This window comes from Aotus nancymaae, unplaced genomic scaffold (assembly GCF_030222135.1).
Source record: "Aotus nancymaae isolate 86718 unplaced genomic scaffold, 86718_ANA_hifiasm-v0.15.2.pri h1tg000064l_1, whole genome shotgun sequence".
Classification (NCBI taxonomy): domain Eukaryota; kingdom Metazoa; phylum Chordata; class Mammalia; order Primates; family Aotidae; genus Aotus; species Aotus nancymaae.
In genome coordinates this window covers 15,827,623-15,846,089 of record NW_026988479.1, presented here as the reverse complement: position 1 = coordinate 15,846,089, position 18,467 = coordinate 15,827,623, and the positions used below count along the sequence as shown (strand labels likewise).

Sequence of the window (18,467 nt, the reverse complement as noted above, 5' to 3'; positions counted from 1 at the left end):
GCGCCATTGCACTCCATCCTGGGTAACAAGAGCGAAACTCCGTCTCAAAAAAAAAGAAAAAAAAAAAAAAAAAGGAGCACTTTTTAGTCTTTATGTTCCACGTGCTCTATTCTTATCTCTGTGCCTTTTCATATTTATTTTCTATAGTTCTGGTCTTTATTGTTATTTACATTTAATTGTTTTCTGACTATAAGAAAAACAAATATATTCTCAAACTTGTTAGTTTTTGTAAAAATTCACAAAGGAAAAGTCTATTCATCTAGAATTTCTATTTTACACATGTTATTTCTAATTAAGCCATAGTAGCATAATATGAGGTATCAAAATTGGGTATTTTATGTAATGGAGTCAATGATATGACAGAAATAGGCTTTTCAACTATAAAATAAATTTTATTATCATTCGATAGAGTAAATAAAATCACTGTGAACATCTCTGTGCCACATTGGTATTTCCAAGTCACCAACATTGGTTCCTTAATCTAATTTAGTTATATTCATGAAAATTGTTTCTTGCTGAAAGAATTTTGGGTTTGAGATCATAAGTTCATGGAAAACAAGGAACATTATTTTTAATTATATCTCCTCTAAGTGCCTGATATTATGCTTAAAATGTAGAAAATTAATCAAACGAATTCAACTAAATAGTAAATTACCTTAGTGTTTGTGAAAATGGAATTTCACAGAATACTAAGTAAAATACAGGAATTGCTTATGAGAGTTTTCATTGCTTAAGTTGTAATTTGCTTGAATTTTCTTTATCTTTTCATATATCCTTAGGATTTAGGAGGGAAAAAGGTAGATGCAACAAAATTTTAGAGTAGAAAGTAATTTAGAATAAGTATCATTCTAGCTTGAATATTTTGTTGTATAGTTTTGATGGTTTATCTCCAATATAAAAATACTACAATGGCATATGAAAAAATTATCACATGTGTATGCTAATATTTTATACATATTCAACTATTAATTTGAGATTCTGTTCTGCTTTTTTCAAATTTACTCTTTTCCCAATGTTGTCATAACACTAGACCTCTTATTAAGATAAATGTAAAATTCTATATTAAAAAATTAAAGGAGACATGTCAACTTTTATGACAGTTAATTCCATTATGCAACTGTAAAATAATCAATTATAATAACCTCTAATCACAATACAACATTAGACCAGATGGCAATATATTCAACAAGATATTCAAAACATATCAGATTTATTTTGAACAAAAAGAAACAATAGATCTTCAATCACTTCACTATGAGAATTGGGGATGAAGATGTTACATGAAATGTAGAGTCTTCCAAGGTAGGGAAATGAGCATGAGAAGGTTTACTCTGGAAAGATGATGATATCACATATTTGAATTAAAACAAGATGTTAATTTAGGTATTAATTTCCAATCATACAGTATTTTGTGCATATATAAAGTGATACTAAACAAATACCAAGTCATAAAAGAGTTTGATATAGTATATGAATCAATGACCCATCTTTTGCATTTTGGCTGTGATATTCCAGATGTCACCATCTCAACCAGCCCCTAGTGAAGACGTTATGCTGTCTTTGAACTCATCTTTGAGAATCAGCCTAATATCTGGGTATAGGCTAACGCTAAGAAATCATTTCAATAGTTATTGTTAACTGAATTTGTAAAATCAACTGAAGATTAAGGAACTTTATGTCTGACCTTTTCTTTATCAATCAGGACATATAATCTGCCTGTATGTCCTGTTAGTCATATATGTATTAGAGTGTATAGTTTAGTGTCTCACTAATGCATGTTAACCACTGATATTCTATAACAGACCTAGTGCTATGATTTCTCGAAAACACACAAATAAATTTTGACACCATTGTCAGAACCCCAGGAGGTTCTCCAAAAGCAATGGATTAGAAGTAGATTATCCAACCACTGTATTAACAAAATTATAAAATTTACTTAGTGATGCTAATTCTGCAGTTTCATGGCTTAGTCAAGTAAAAACAGTTATTTGTTCACAAATCATCTGTCAGTTGGTACAAGCCTCTCAGCCAACAATAAGACTGAGGAAGACTGAAAGACCTACACACATTTGAAGATTTTCATGGGAATCTATGTCTTTAAAATTGTTATTTAAGTATGCAATATTGTAAACATTTCTTGAATCCTTTAGCCATGTTCAGAGTCCCTGAAATAATAATATCAACATTTATACTTATCCCAAACACTATTCACAGCAAAGAAAGAAGGATGTAATTTTTGGTATGCAGTATTTAGTTTGGGTGTTCTGGAAGGATCTTGGAAACCAGTTTTCTGACTTTTCTCACATGTTAAATGATTCTTACCATATCACTTCCAAACAACAGATACATAGTTCTTATAAGGCAACTCTTAATTATTTAACAATTACATAACCAAAATATCTATCTCAATATGCCATTGATTAAGCAAATGATAATGATGATCATGAACTCTTACAAGAAAAAAATCACTTAACATAGAAAACTTAGTGTTATCTCAATCATGCACTGTACAAAATTAATGATGAAGACAATCATGAAGTTTCTTCTAAGCACAACAGAAAGGAAGATTCGCTTGTACACAGCTTGTGCTTGATTTTCCTAGCCAAGACTATGTTTGAGCAGAGAAAAGACTTACTGGAGAAAGTTCTACATTATAGTGAACAAAAGAATGAATCAGAAGTCTGAAAGATATGCATTTGAATAATATCTCTACCATGCCCTGGCACTGGGTAAAACAGATAAATATCTTAGCTTCTCTTATTTTATCTTTAACATTGGAACAGTCATATGTACTTTACAAATTATTATAAGGATTAAATGAAATAATGTATTTAAGTCCCTCACATGATGTCTAACAAATATATTGATAAAACACTCAAACAATGATGATTTTTTATCACTAAGTTACTGATCAATGTTTGCTCTTGTTCTATAGTTATGGATGAAGAGAATTCCAGCACGGTAAAGTAGGACAGGTTTTTCCCTTTTCTGAAGATTCCCTTAATGTTTATCTTCATGGAAATCATCCTCTCAGAAGTTATTTTTCTAGGTAGAAAATAACCACTAATTCCTTTTCAGCATTTATATTAACTTTACCCTATCTGTAACATGGTTACCCTCCCCTATGTAAATATACTATTTATTTACACAGAATTAAAGGGGATCTCATTTGTAATTAGAGCCAAAAAGAGCAAAATAATTTTCCCTATAATTTGATATACATCTTTATAGCTATAAATACATATTCCCTGGGATCGCTTTAAAGAAAGTAATTTATATTAATGTGGTGTGGAGGCAAAAATAATTTGCATCAAATATATCAAGAGGACATAATATTACATTCTAAGGTATAATTAACACCACAATTGTCAAGTAGAAGTGCCTTTATTAATATTTCATGGTTCTTATACTTAAGTTATTAAAAACAATGACTGTTTTTTGGTAGAGATAGGGGTCTTACTATTTTGCCCAGGCTGGTCTCAAACTTCTGGCCTCAAGCAACCCTCCTGCTTTGGCCTCCCAAAATGCTAGGATTACAGGCTTGAGCCACCCTGCCAAGCCCAGGAATGCCATTCTGAAGACCATGCAGCTTGATGAACAGAGACAATGGTATCACACCTCATCACGTACAGAAAAACTCTCCCACACTCAAAGCCCAAATAAGTGTGAATTTTCCTCCCCTAAAATATTTTCATGCAGCCAGGTATCAAAATGAAAGAAATACAATTATACCAGTGCTCAAATAAATCTTCCCAACATAGTAGAAGAGCTCAATATCTTAAACTGGAGGACAGCAGAAATCAGTTCAACAGGTAATTAAACAGAACTGACATTAAAGAAAAAGGAGAACAAAATTGTTGGCTATCTGAAGTAGTTGAAGATTGTGAAGAAAATGACCTTAAAATGAAATTATAAGAAGATTGAAGACAAAAATTCAGAAGTAAAATTACCTTTAAAGGCAAGGCTGAAACACCATCCACTGCAATCACCATCTCAGAAAAGACTGCCATCAATCATGAAGAAACAAAATTGTTTGTGAATGAAGCTGCCTCAACCCTGCTCACCACCATTTGTGAAAGATGATTTACAGATTATAGAAATATAAAAATTTAAACCTTTTAAATTCAAATAATTATGATTTTATGAATTAAATATTGTCATGGTATTTTTGAATACATAAGACGAATGAGTGGAGGACACAAATCAGGGTAAGAAAATGAATAGGAAGAAATAACTTGCTTCAAAATTGAGAACATTTGACCTTCTCATAAGGATCATTATTCATCATGATCCTTCCTGTAAGACTTAACTTTCTCATTTACAGGAAACATCCATTCAGTCTATTTCATTATTAGTATTATCATTATACTTACCAACTGAAGAATATTCCTAAAGAATATTCATGACGACTGTGGTAAAAAGTGATGAAGATGGCTAGGCTTCTACACTTTTTGCTTTGAGACACAGTTTCACTCTGTTGCCCAGGCTGTAGTACAGTGGCCCGATCTTGGCTCACTGCAACCTCCCCCTCACAGGTTCAGGCTATTCTCGTGCCTCAGCCTCCTCAGTAGCTGGGATTACAGGTGCTCATTAACACACCCGGCTAATTTTTTTGTATCTTTAGTAGAGATGGGGTTTCACCATGTTGGCCAGGCTGGTCTCCAACTTCTGACCTCAAGTGATCTGCCCGCCTCGGCCTCCCAAAGTACTGGGATTACAAATAGGCGTGAACCACCCCACCCTGCCCCAATGTACTTTAAATAAACCATCTCAAAAGAAAAGCAAAACAAAATAAATAAAGCAATCAAATTAAGCAATAATTTGGTGAACATTACCAAAGTTACTGTGAGGGACATAAATAGGAACGAAATACTTTCCAGGATTACAGTACTTACATTCTCAAAAATTTCCTATTGAAATCCATCTCCAAAGCCCGAAAAATGGGGAACACTACAATTAAAAGCCAGGAGGACCTTGGGCGGCGTCTCTCCAGAGCACAGGATCTGCCTACTCTATTGCGAGTAAGACCACTTCCCACTGCGCTGGACCACACCTGCTTGGGCTTGCCCGCGCGCACAAGCCCTCGGTGGGCGGCGCCAAGCACCGCAGCGCGTGTGCAGCAGCAACCTGAGCACCAACAGGCCGGACACCGCGCAGACAGCGATGATCGGGTACACGTTGACATCCACTAGCGCAGCCTCCCGAACCCAATGCCTGTCAATGCCCGCAAAGAGGCCTTCCTCGCCCGGCTGCTCTCCGCCAGCGACACCAACACATTGATCGTTGGCAGTAAGCGACGGCTCGCAGTGGTCCTTTACCAGCACCAGCCGGCGGTGGCGCATAGCTTTCGCCTCGTCCAGCGTACTCCTCTTGCTGATCTCTCCCGTGCACAACCCCACGCGGAACGGGTGTTGCCAGCCTACTGCTGCAGCTCATGAGACAACCTTCTACCGCGCGCACCTTCGCCACCACGTGGCCTCCACTCACCTAATGTGGCAACAGCTTGTTCACAGCGCTGCCAGCCGACCCAAGGCGCCAGCAGCGCCAACCAAGTTGTCATTCCTGCAGTAACACCTGAAGCGCTACGTTGCTGCCCAGAGGCTGCATGCCCCCGTCGCGCGCGCTCCCCTGGAACTGCAGCAACTCCAGCTTCTAGTGGTTCAGCTGCTGCAGCGCGTACACTTTGCCACTCTCTGCGTGCACCGACACTTAGCTCGACAGCGTGCGCTCGCCCACCCGCCGCTCCACCACCGAGTAGGACACCAGCGCGTTCTCCTGAGCATCCCCGTCTCGCGCGAACACTGTGAAGATATGGCAGCCCGGCGGGTTGTTCTCTTTCATGAACACCATGTACTCGGGCTGCATCAACGCCAGAGTGTTATGGTTCACTGTCGGCCACTTGCACGGACCCGATGCCCGTGGCCAACAATGAAAACGAGCCCCCGTTCCGCGCGGTTACCAACTGATAGATTTGCTCTTTTGGTCCAGGGCGCTGTGGCGCACCAACGAACAGGTGCTGGGCAGCGCCTATTGAAGGTGGACACTAACTTGAAGGGACGTGAGGCATCAGGGTGAGGGTCACTTGTCCCTTGACACTGAATTTAGCGTCAAGTACACTGATCAGGGCTATGATGGCACCTAGTTGAGTGTCTTCCTGTACAGGGAATGATAATGACTTACTGCTAACTCTGGAACACTATCATTGATGTCCTAGACTTCTATTGAGTCTGTGCAGTAGCAAACATCGGGGAATTGCCTTTGTCAACTGCCTGTATTTGAATCTTCCATTATTTAGTTTCCTCCAAACCTATCTTTATATTTACTTTTCTTTCTCCACTGTCTGAATCTATGCGAAAAAGGGCTTCTATGTTGGGGGAGACATCAGTTGCAAAGAAACAATGTGGCTGTTTGAAACCTGTCCAAATCCAAAGGGTTAAGTCTAATAGCCAGTGTACCTGTGGGCACAGTGGTTCACGCTTGTAATCCCAGCACTTTGGGAGGCTGAGGTAGGTGGATCACAAGATCAAGAGATCGAGACCATCCTGGCCATCATGGTGAAACCCTGTCTCTACTAAAAATACAAAAATTAGCTGGACGTGGTGGCACGTGCCTGTAATCCCAGCTACTTGGGAGGCTGAGGCAGGAGAATTGCTTGAACCGGGAGGAGGAGGTTGCAGTGAGCCGAGATTGCATCACTACACTCCAGCCTGGGTGACAGAGTGAGGCTCTGTCTCAAAAATAAATAAATAAATAACCAGTGTACCTTCTCTTGCATTTTCCAGTAATTTCACATGACAGACTGCTTTGCCAAACACTGGGGCATCATCATGTACATCCAGCACTGTGCCATGTAATGCTTTGGTGCCTGTCAGCTCAGCTTTGCCCCCATCAGTTGCTTTAAGCACCAAAAGTAACTCTGAAGTGACTTATCCATCTGCATTTTAAAAATACACCTTCAAGTGGTTTTACCTACTCTTCATTGGTTGGTATTTCCCGGGAAAAATAATCACTGGGATACAGTATGTAAATCAGCAGAGCATTGGCCCCTGCTGCTGCATCCCAGACACCCCCTAGTGAAAAACAAGAATCAAGAACCCTTGTTTTCTAAATAGATCATTTTGTGTCTCTGAGAACACTGGCAGGTTGTCTTTAATGTCTTTCACTTCCATCTCCATATGGAAAATCTGTAGCAGCTTGTCCACAACCACCTCCAGGTGGATGGTGCACTCCAAGATCCGCCCACACAGCTCCTCGAGGTCGATCCGAGAATCCACAAACAAAATGCCATTCTGCAAATTTACCTCCAGACGGTCCCCATGGCCTTTGGAATCCACCCAGAACGGGTGCAGCACCAGCTCCACCAGCTCCAGACCCAGGTCCTGCACGATGTGGCCCAGGAAAGTGTCATGTGCCATCCTTGGCCTCTTCCAGGATGGTATAGTGGAGCTGGTCCTTCCCCTCCTCACAAATTTCGAGGAGCAAAAGCCAGTGCTGTAGGCTCTGGGATTCCTGGCCACTTAGTCTGGCAGCTAACATCATGCCTCTCTTTTGGTTAGTAAAACAATATTTCATGACTAGAAAGACATAGTTCCTCTGAGATCTTTTGATTCCTTGTTCCTGAGGTTCCACATGATCTTAATGGGTGTTTGTGGTTTTTAAAGCACAGGAACAATGGAGCTTCTTTCTGATCTAGGAATAATCCGATTTTCGCCTGTTTAAAAAATACTTTTCTTGGAGAACAACAATATCCTGTGGCTTAATACATAAGTGGATTTGACTTCATATTATCTCACTTACCTTCCATGTTCCTAATTCCTACATATGCATTTATGTGGTGATTTTTTTTTTTTTTTTGAGCTTTCAAGTCCTTTCCTATACCTTCTTGTGTGTGACCAGTACCTCTTCAAAAGTAGGTTTGTCTTACAAATTAGAATTCCATAAAGAATTTTTTTTTTTTTTTTTTGAGACGGAGTTTCACTCTTGTTACCCGGGCTGGAGTGCAATGGCGCGATCTCAGCTCACCGCAACTTCCGCCTCCTGGGTTCAGGCAATTCTCCTGCCTCAACCTCCTGAGTAGCTGGGATTACAGGCACGCGCCACCATGCCCAGCTAATATTTTGTATTTTTAGTAGAGACGGGATTTCACCATGTTGACCAGGATGGTCTCGATCTCTTGACCTCGTGATCCACTCGCCTCGGCCTCCCAAAGTGCTGGGATTACAGGTGTGAGTCACCGCGCCCGGCCCCATGAAGAGTTTTATCTTGTATGTAGACATCCTAAAGAAAGTACTACTGTGCCAACTGTATTATCATGTGAATGAATATGAAATAAGTCCATATTTGCTGGATACTTGTGTTATTATTTCCTTTACCTTTTTCAATTTTTGAAATAAGGTCTCACTTTGTTGTCCAGGATAGAGTGCAGCGGCACAATCATGGGTCACTGCAGCCTCAACCTCCTGGGCTCAAGTGATCCTCCCACCTCACCCTCCCAAGTAGCACTATAGTAGAAACTACAGGCATGTACCACCACGCCTGGCTTATACACATAAGTACACACACACACACACACATATATACGTAAGGAGTACACACATATATATGTGTAAGAGGTACACACACACACATATGTAAGGAGTACACACATGCACACGCATATGTGGGGGGGGTGTGTGTAAGGAGACCCCATCATATATATGTTCAGTCCAAGGTATCTCTATGTTTCCCGGGTTGATCTTGAACTCCTGGCCTCAAGCAATCCTCCAACCTTGGCCTGTCAAAATGCTGGGATTACAGGTGTGAGCCACTATGCCTGGCCTTAAATTAGTACTGATGAAGAGATTAATGCACCTGTATACCTGAGGCTTTTATGACTGGTATGAGTTTTTACTAAATTTTGTATATTACTTATAATATGATATTCAGGAGAATTTTTTTCAAATATCAGAGGAAGTATATATATCATAAACCTATTTTGATATAATAACAAATATTATATCATTTCTAAACTCTGCATTAATTTAGCATCTATAATTTCTAAGAGCTGGAGACAGGGCACAGAGAGTATTAAGACTGAAAGAAGGCTATGTTTAAATTCTTGCCACAATTGTCTTTTTTGATGTTCCTAAACTTGAACAATAATTTTAACTTCTATTTGAAGCTATTTATGAAGCACATATGAGTAACAAATTCAATCTCCATACTCAAAGGGAAAGGAAAGAAAAAGTAATTGCTAAGAGCTGTAGGCAAGATGATAAATCCATGGCATTGGTGTTTGGTGACACTAGAATTAATAAAGTTTTTTTTTTAATGAAATCGTGAGTATCAGGTAACAACCAATTTCAGAAAAACACAATCGATAGTGCAGCTTTGTCACTAGGCAACTAAATTAGCTTTCATTTCTGAGTCATACAACCCAACCCTGTTTAAGATGACTAGAGAAGCTATTTTTTTCTTTTTTTTTTTAGGTTTTGGGACTAGAGAAGCTATTAAACTAAACTTTACAATATAATAGATCAGTAGAAAACATTGTAATTTTCTCCTCAAACTTTTAATATTAATTAGTAATAAAGTATTTTCAATCTCAAAATTTAAAAGTGTTCAAATGCTCTTCGTTATTAAACATAAGCATGACTCCTTCCTCAAAGTGAAAGAGTTAATACCTGAATATCATAAGCAATGCTTAATGATAAAGGAGCAGATAACTGCCGGATAAAATTATGTAAATAACTAAAACACACACTTTCTTCTGCTAAGTAAAGTGAATAATACAAACTGACACAGATACCACTACAACTAAAATAAAAATGAAAACATTTTTAAAGTTCAAAACATTTAACTTAATTGCTAAGATTAAGAAACTTTAAATTGCCACCTATTTACTGCACTATTGGGGAAAAACTGTAATCGCTGAACACTATGGCAGTATAAGCTATGGTGCACTACACGTATTCTACACATGGGAGAAAACACATTTTCGCTGAAGAGATATTGATCAGTTAATTAACAAAAAATCATGTTAATTTTTTGTTAATGTAAATACAATCAAATCAAAATTTAGATTGGAAAATGAAATAACATTAATTAAAATACTAACCTTACAAATGTTTGTAACGAAAAGTGATTACGAAAGTAAATCATCAGAACTGCAACCCGTATCATATATTTGTATTGGAAAATATTAGTGTATTCAGAACAAATTGTTATTTTAAAAAATTAAAGTAACAATCAAAAGCTGACACAGTGGGTAGGATAGAAAAAATTTAAAAAACACTGGAATAAGTTATATTACAAGAGTATCACTAGAAATATTCAGGCATAAATGGTATGTAGACGAAAATGAAATATTCTGAGATATACATTTGAGAAAATGCGGTAAGAGAAAATATTATCACAAAGCACAAAAAGAAAAGGAAAATGTAATAACCCACCTTCCTAGAGTGGTCTCCTCCAACAGGCTGATCTTCTGCTTCCACATCTACTGTTGGGCACGGTGGAAGGCTGGGGCTGAAGGCCATGAGGTCCGTCTTGGGCGGGCCTTCCCCAGAACACACCCTCTGCCGCCTCTGCTGCGAGTAAGACCAGCTCCCCACCGCGCTAGAGCACACCAGCGTGGGCTTCATCGGCCCACAGGCGCCCTCGGTGGGCGTCGCTGAGCACCGCAGTGCCGTGTACAGCAGCAGCGTGAGCACCAGCAAGCTGGACACCGCGCAGATGGCGATGATCAGGTACACGTTGACATCCACCAGGGCCACCTCGGGCGCCACGCCCACTGACGCTCGCGACGAGGCCTTGGGTGCCTGACCGCCCTCCACAAGCGACACAAGCACAGTGGCTGTGGCCGTCAGCACCGGCTCGCCATGGTCCTTCACCAGCACCAATAGGCGCTGACGCGGCGAGTCAGCTTCATCCAGAGCGCGCGTCGTACTGATCTCCCCCGTGTACAGCCCCACGCGGAATGGGATGCGTGCGCCAACCGCCGCCGACTGCAATTCATACGACAGCCACGCGTTGTATCCCGAGTCAGCGTCCACTGCGCGCACCTTCGCCACCACTTGGCCCGCACCCACCGAACGCAGCACCAGCTCACTGACTGCACCGTTCGCTCTGCCAGCGGGAGACGCCAGCAGCGCCGGCGCGTTATCGTTCTCGTCCAGCACGAACACCTGCAGCGTCACGTTGCTGCCCAGAGGCGGCACCCCCGCGTCGCGCGCGCTCACCTGGAACTGCAGCAGCTCCAGCTCCTCGTGGTCCAGCGGTTGCAGCGCGTACACCTTGCCGCTCTCCGCGTGCACCGACACGTAGCTCGACAGCGCGCGCTCGCCCACCCGCCGCTCCACCAGCGAGTAGGACACCAGCGCATTCTCCTGCACGTCCGCGTCCCGCGCCGACACCGTGAAGATGTGGCAGCCCGGCGGGTTGTTCTCCTTCACGAACACCGTGTATTCGGGCTGCGCGAACGCTGGCGCGTTGTCGTTCACGTCGGCCACCTCCACGGACACGCTGGCCGTGGCCCACAGCGAAGGGGAGCCCCCGTCCTGCGCGGTTACCACCAGCTCATAGGCCGACACGCTCTCGCGGTCCAGGGCGCTGTCCAGCACCAAGGAATAGTAATTCTTGTAGGTGGACACCAGCTTGAAAGGGACATGGGGCGTCAGAGAGCAGGTGACCTGTCCGTTGGCTCCTGAGTCATGGTCAGACACGCTGATTAGGGCGATGACGGTGCCCACTTGAGCATCTTCTTTCACTGGGAGAGACAGAGAAGTGACAATCACCTCAGGTGAATTATCATTTTCATCCAGTAATTCCACTAGGACCGTGCAGTGACCAACCATAGGTGGATTTCCCTTATCTGTAACGTCTACATGAATTTCATAAGTGTTACTATCCTCAAAGTCAATAGCATCGTTTACTTTTATTTCTCCCGTCGTTTCGTTTATCCAAAATTTCCTTCTTATCGTGGGTGGGACCAAAGAGCTAAATGAGTATATAATTTCCTTGTTTATTCCTTCATCCGAATCAGAAGCGTTGAGCCATATAACTAACGTTTGGTTCGCTTGATTTTCATACATCTTAACTTCATAAACCGGTCTATCAAAGATAGGGGCGTTATCGTTGGCATCTAACACCAGGATAAGCAGAGAAACAGATCCGGTAAATTCAGGTTTGCCTCCGTCGGTTACTGTCAATAACAACTTTAGCTGAGGATTTTCTTCACGATCCAGCAGTTTCCGCAGAACAAGCACTGGGAATTTGTCTTTGTCTTTTTTGTTCATAATATCAAGAATAAAAAACTCATTTGGACTAAGTTTGTAAGTAAGCAATGCGTTCTCTCCAACATCCGCATCAGATGCGCCTTCTAGCGGAAATCGAGAGTCAAGCAGTCTGGATTCAGGTATTGAGAGCTTTTGTTCTGTTACGGAGAACCTGGGCGAATTGTCGTTAATGTCCTTTATTTCCACGTCCACATGGAAAACCTGCAGCGGCCTGTCCACGATCACCTCCAGGTGGATGCTGCACTCCGCGCTCCGCCCGCACAGCTCCTCGCGGTCGATCCGAGAATTCACAAACAAAATGCCATTCTGCAGATTTACCTCCAGAAGGTCCCCGTGTGCTTTGGACGCCACCCGGAACAGGCGCGGCACCAGCTCCGCCAGCTCCAGCCCCAGGTCCTGCGCGATGCGGCCCACGAAGGTGCCGTGTTTGGCCTCCTCGGAGACGGAGTAGTGGAGCTGACCGCTCCCCACCTCCCAGGATGCGAGGAGAAGAAGCGAGAGCAGCGGACACCCCAAGAATCTACATCTGGAAACCATCTTATCCTTCTCCTGTTTTACAAATCGACGAATCAGCTAGAATGCATATACGACCTTACATTTTCTGTCCTTTTCTTACATCTATTTTCTTTCGAAATGGCTGAGATCTCAGAGTGAAGCTACTTCCTAGTCCTTTAGAAACTGGATGATGCCTTTGTTCTAAAAAACCATTTTGTGGACGACAGCGACATCCGGTGGCTTTAGGTGTAAGTACAATTCCATGAGTTTACAACTTCTTTCATTCATGTATTAATTTTTTACGTATTTTTATGTCTATGGACTTTCAAAGCCTCACATTATGTCTCTTTACAGATAATAATAATAAATGTTGATCTCACGTGCAATATTTTCTTAAATGTAGAATCTCAGAGTAGTGATTTCTTCCCTAACTACATGATTATCGATAGCTGAATTTCAACATGCCCTTAATATTTGCATACTACTGAGTATACTAATATTTTATTGAATAACAAGTTTAGTTCCCTTTATGTTCTGACACTTAACTTACTTCTCTTTCTCATTATTTTGAGATTTAATAAAGTTTATTTAGACACTAATGTCATCTGTGAGGTGTTTGTAACTCCTAAGTTTTAAATTCACTAGAACTTAGAGAGATCATTAGCTTCAACATCAGACATTTCTCCGTTTAGATTTCTATTAACCTATTCACTAGCCACGTGATTTGGTGAAAATCATCTAAACTCTCCCTGTCTCATGTTCCAATTTTATAACTTTAGCCTAATAGTATATGGTGGTTGCGTTAATTATAATATATTAAGTGCTTGCAACAGCACCTTAAGGAGAGTGAGTGCTTCATAAATGGAAACTATCCTCAGGCCTCAATGTGACCATATTTGTTTTCATGAAGCTTAATACCAAATCTGGCTCATCGGGCAAAATTATTACCTATAGAACGTGGTCACTCTACAGTGCCTTAATTATTGCTACTGCACAGGCCGACAGTGGTGTTTTCCATATTTAAGAAAACAGAAAAGTACTGTTTTTGAAAAATCTTTTATAAAAGGAGAGGTTTCATTTTATAATATCTTACATGGACAAAAAGAATCTTAATTATGATTCTAAAAAAGTAATTAACAAATTTATTATTTCTGTTTTCAGAGACAAATGCTTTTATCCCTGTTATATTTACACTTTTCAAATGCCCAAAAGACACAGTTCTTAAATGTATCTAAAAATTTTATCAATGTCAATGAAGTTTTTCATTACCACTTGCTGTAAAAATATTTTTTCTCTCTCAAAGTTATTGAAATCAAATATTCAGGAATGAAAATTTTATATATCTGTGCTGCTGAAAAAAAATGGGTTTTCTATCTTTCCAAGAAAGAAAAACTTAACAACAAATTTTGGTCTTACACAAGGGTTAATTTATTTTATTTAATGATGTTATGACTTTTGTAAATAATATTTTTAAGTGTGCCAATAACTTTTAACTCTTTTTTATTAAAATCTGAATGACAGAACAACAATGTTTATAAAAAGAAAAATGACAGAAATGGGTGTCACTTAATCAACAGTTTACGTGTCCTACTAAACTCTGTTTCTATACTTCTCTACTCCTTTGGAATGCCTCTTGTGTCAACATTCATTCAAAATCTGATTTTAGAGATTACTTTTTTATAAACCTTAAATTAAAATGTAATGAGTTACCTATCAAAATATCAATGTTCTGTTTCAGCTATCTGGAGTGTAAAAATAAGTTTGCCATTGGTCGATCATCTCCACACACAATAAAAACAACTCAATTTCTACTAATGTATATTTTATACCAAGTAATAACATAAATATTCCAATGTAGACATCCAATAAAAAAGTGGAGAGTAGTTAAGTTACTCTTTTTCTTTTTTGAGACAGAATGTTGCTATCACCCAGGCTGAAGTACAGTGGTGCTGTCACAGTTCACTGCAGCCCCAATGTCCCAGGCTCAAGCAATTCTCCCACTTCAGCTTCCTGAGTAGTTGGGACTACAGAGGCATGCCATCATGCCCAGCTAATTTTTTTGACCCTCCCACCTTGGCCTCCCAAACTTTGGGATTACAGGTGTCAGGTCACATCTTTTTAAATTACAGAAACTTGCACTGTCAAGTATCGAATAGGGCTATGGATCTAAAACTTCAGTTGTATGAGAATCATCTCGGGTGTGCTTTAAAATGACAATTTGCTCATACTACCCATTTCAGAATTTCTGAGGTGGAATCTTGAACTAGAACATTCAATGAGGACTCTAGGTGCTGCTAATGCGTTAGCAGGTCTAAGGATAGGATGATCATAGGCCCCAGTTTGTCTGGGACAGGCTCAACTTGGGTCTGTGATCTTGTATACTTATTTACAATGCCCCCTTTTCTCTCGAAGTGTCTAAGATATTGGGTGATAATTTAGTTTTCCCTATATAGTAATTGTAAGGCTGGTCTCCTCGCCAGGAGCCCGGACACACCCCCCTCCCTCTCTGGGAGATCGGACACGCCCACCCCCCTCACACAGCACCTAGCTCTCCCTTAAAGAACTCCGCCAAAATGCAAAAGAAGTCTTGTAAATCTACCCAATAGCATTCGAGTCTTAGCTACCCAATAGCAGCCGAGTCTTGTAAATCTACCCAGTAGCAGTCGAGTCTTGTAAATCTACCCAACAGCATTCAAACCCTGCCTACCTGCCAATAGCAAGTTTGTCCTGTCCATGCCCTGCTCTCCCACAACCAGTCAAACGCCTCCACTCCCTATAAAACCCCACCCCTCCTGTTGGACCACAGAACCTCGACGGGAGCGGAATAAATTCACATTGAATCTTCTTGTGCTGGCCTGAGTTTCTTCATTTTAAACTCGGCAAGAACCCAAGAACCCTTACAGTAACTACAACTTGAAAAGAACTGGGATAGGAGGAGTTTCATTATTGTTTCATCATTCTGACTTGAGTTAAGGAATGTTAACTACAGAAGCATATAAGGAGAGCTATTACACAAAATAGGAAAGTGTCTTCTGCTCTCACCTCTCTGTTTTGAACTTGCCAGACTGTTTTAAATTTTACCCTCTCTGGATCCCAGTGAGTTAATATTCACTAATGATCTCAAGAGATAAATTTATTACTAAGGTGTTCCCAGCTCTTCTGATAATTTGCATATGATGAGAGCCCATATGCTGAGACAGAATGAAGATTAATATGAAGTACTAAATTACCAATCGCACCAACACAGCCATAAATAATAAAGAATAAATTTTATGATTACTGATGACATAGTAAATGCTTCATAAGTACCAGCTCTAAGAGACTGGAGGACATGGGCGGGGGGAAAATGACATCTGTAGCATCCCTCTATTCATACAATCAAATACCTGAGCCCAAGTTTCAATGGCACATGAAACTTGAAAAAACTGCAATGACAAAGATACTTGAAAATATAAGTCTATATTCAAGGTGAGTTGTGCTGATAGACATAGATAGGTTTAATGATGGGAGCTCAGAGACCACTCAAGTTCTGAAAGAAAATTAAAAAAAAAAAAAAAGGCTGGGCACAGTGTCTCAAGCATGTAATCCCAGCACTTTGGGAGGCCAAGGCAGGCAGATCATAAGGTCAGGAGTTCAAGACCAACCTGGCCAACATGAGGAAACCCTGTCTCCATTAAAAATATAAAAACCAGTGGGGCACAGTGGCACGTGACTGTAATCCTAGCTACTCAGGAGTCTGAGGTGGGAGAATTGCTTGAACCCGGGAGGCAGAGGTTGCAGTGAGCCAATATCACACCACTGCACTCCAGCCTAGGTGACACTGAACTCCAGCCTGGGTGACAGAGCTAGACTCCATCTCAGAAAAAAAAAAAAGAGAGAGAGAGATGACAAAAAATATATAATGTAGCATGGTCCAAATAGTGTTTTAAGGGAAAATTTTAAAAATTAAAATATTTTATTTTAAATAAATGTTACTTGCATTTTCATAGTTATTATTGTGGCTCTATTCTCAAGGCCATTCTGATCTTGCTCCACTGAGTTTTTTTATTAAGTCATACCTTATAAAATATCTGACACAACATTAAATAAAATAGCTGAAAGAGAAAGAAAAATATAAACCACATAGCAAAAACTCAACAAGTGAAGTTTTTAAAAATATAAATTAGAAAACAAGCAAATAGCTTGCACTAAAGGTAGAGTGTGGGGAACTGCCATTTTGGAAAGTCACATACTACAATTCAGGAAATATAACATGTAGTGGCATTAAAGGTGCAAATCTCATATCCAGATTTCTGCCTTGTGTTACATATGAGCTGAGAGGAGAGAAAAAGATTTTAAAAAAACATATTTCTGTCTTATGGATTATTGACTGAAAAAGTTAATTCTTATCTAAATTGGTAAGGGTAATTTTTTAAAGTTACAGACTATGAATTTTAAGAGAACTCAAAGTTTGAAATCTTTACATGGCTCATCATTTTATCACTAAATGGAGAAAATTTCAATTAAAAGGAGAATGTCTTCTTGAAGAAAGTAAACACTTGTTAAAAAGTACTTTCTCTAATTTCAGTAAACGACTGAAATTCAAAAAATTTCTAAGTGTAGACACAATTTCAATCAACATTTCCCTATAATCTACATTGTCAGACATTTAAGAACATATTTCATACAAGTTGAAATGAAGGCTGTGTTTATAACATTTATTGACATAATTTGATTCCTAAAGTGGAACAACTGTTTTCTAAAGTTTAGTGGAAGTTCCTTATTAAAATAATAGATACTGAGGGGTGCTGAACAATCCAATGTTTACACGCTCTCCATCCAGAAAAATGTAGAGAACTAAAACATTAACAAAGTAACAATTGCTATATATTTTTGCTTGGGTTTCTTATAAACAATACAAGTAGACTTAAAATACTATACAAAATTTAGAAATAAATAAATGATAGTGACATTAATTTTTAATGAATGACTAACAACTAAATTGGTTTCCAGGTGCTATAGCAGCACAGTATCAGAAATTTAATGTTGCTTTCATTGCAAATTTAAATAAAATTAATTCTGTACCCAATAAATATCTATTTAATATACGGTTTATGATTCTCACTAGAAGTCAAGGCAAAGTCGGCTCCAGTGTTAAGGGGTTCACTTTACAAGAAAAAATACAGGCCAGGCGCAATGGCTCACACCTGTAATCCTAGCACTTTGGGAGGCCCAGGCAGGCAGATCACGAGGTCAAGAGATCTAGACCATCCTGGCCAACATGGTGAAACCCTGTCTTTACTAAAAATACAAAAATTAGCTGGGCGTGGTGGTGTGGGCCTGTAGTGCAATCGCTTGACCCTGGGAGGGAGAGGTTGCAGTGAGCCGAGATCACACCACTGCACTCCAGCCTGGCGACAGAGTGAGACTCTGTCTCAAAAAAAGAAAAAAAAGAAAAAGAAAAGAAAAGAAATCATGAATTTCTAGAAAAATGAATAAAACTTCAAATTACTGGGAGTAATTTAAAATATCTTTCAAGAAAAATTAAATAATTATATAAAAAATAAAATACTTCAATAAAATAGAACAACCTACCTTCTCAGATGAATCTAAAGAAGCAGAGGGTTCTCCCGTTCGCTCTATAGATCCAGGACAAGGAGAAAGGCCCGGGCTGAAGGCCATGAGGTCGGTCTTCGGTGAACCCTCGCCAGCGCACAC

General features: G+C 39.9%; 2 protein-coding genes and 1 pseudogene across 2 annotated transcripts in view; 1 reads left to right on the top strand and 2 right to left on the bottom strand.

The window, feature by feature from the left end:
- The window catches only part of LOC105726972 (protocadherin alpha-9), a 137,264-nt gene that overhangs the window by 116,397 nt on the left and 2,400 nt on the right, over positions 1-18,467 (bottom strand). Inside the window, 1 exon segment of the mRNA XM_012466618.3 lies at positions 18,345-18,466. Within this exon segment, the coding sequence (XP_012322041.3) occupies positions 18,389-18,466 (78 nt within the window). The 3' untranslated portion in view covers positions 18,345-18,388.
- On the top strand, positions 2,938-5,656 carry LOC135270616 (uncharacterized; annotated as a pseudogene).
- LOC135270630 (protocadherin alpha-10) lies at positions 10,259-13,296 on the bottom strand. The gene has a single exon (XM_064366403.1). It carries the CDS (start codon positions 12,810-12,812, stop codon positions 10,302-10,304), a length of 2,511 nt encoding a protein of 836 aa, XP_064222473.1. The 5' UTR covers positions 12,813-13,296; the 3' UTR covers positions 10,259-10,301.

Coding starts and splice junctions, on each gene's coding strand:
- LOC135270630 (XM_064366403.1), bottom strand. CDS start 12,812: ATGGTTTCCAGATGTAGATTCTTGGGGTGTCCGCTGCTCTCGCTTCTT.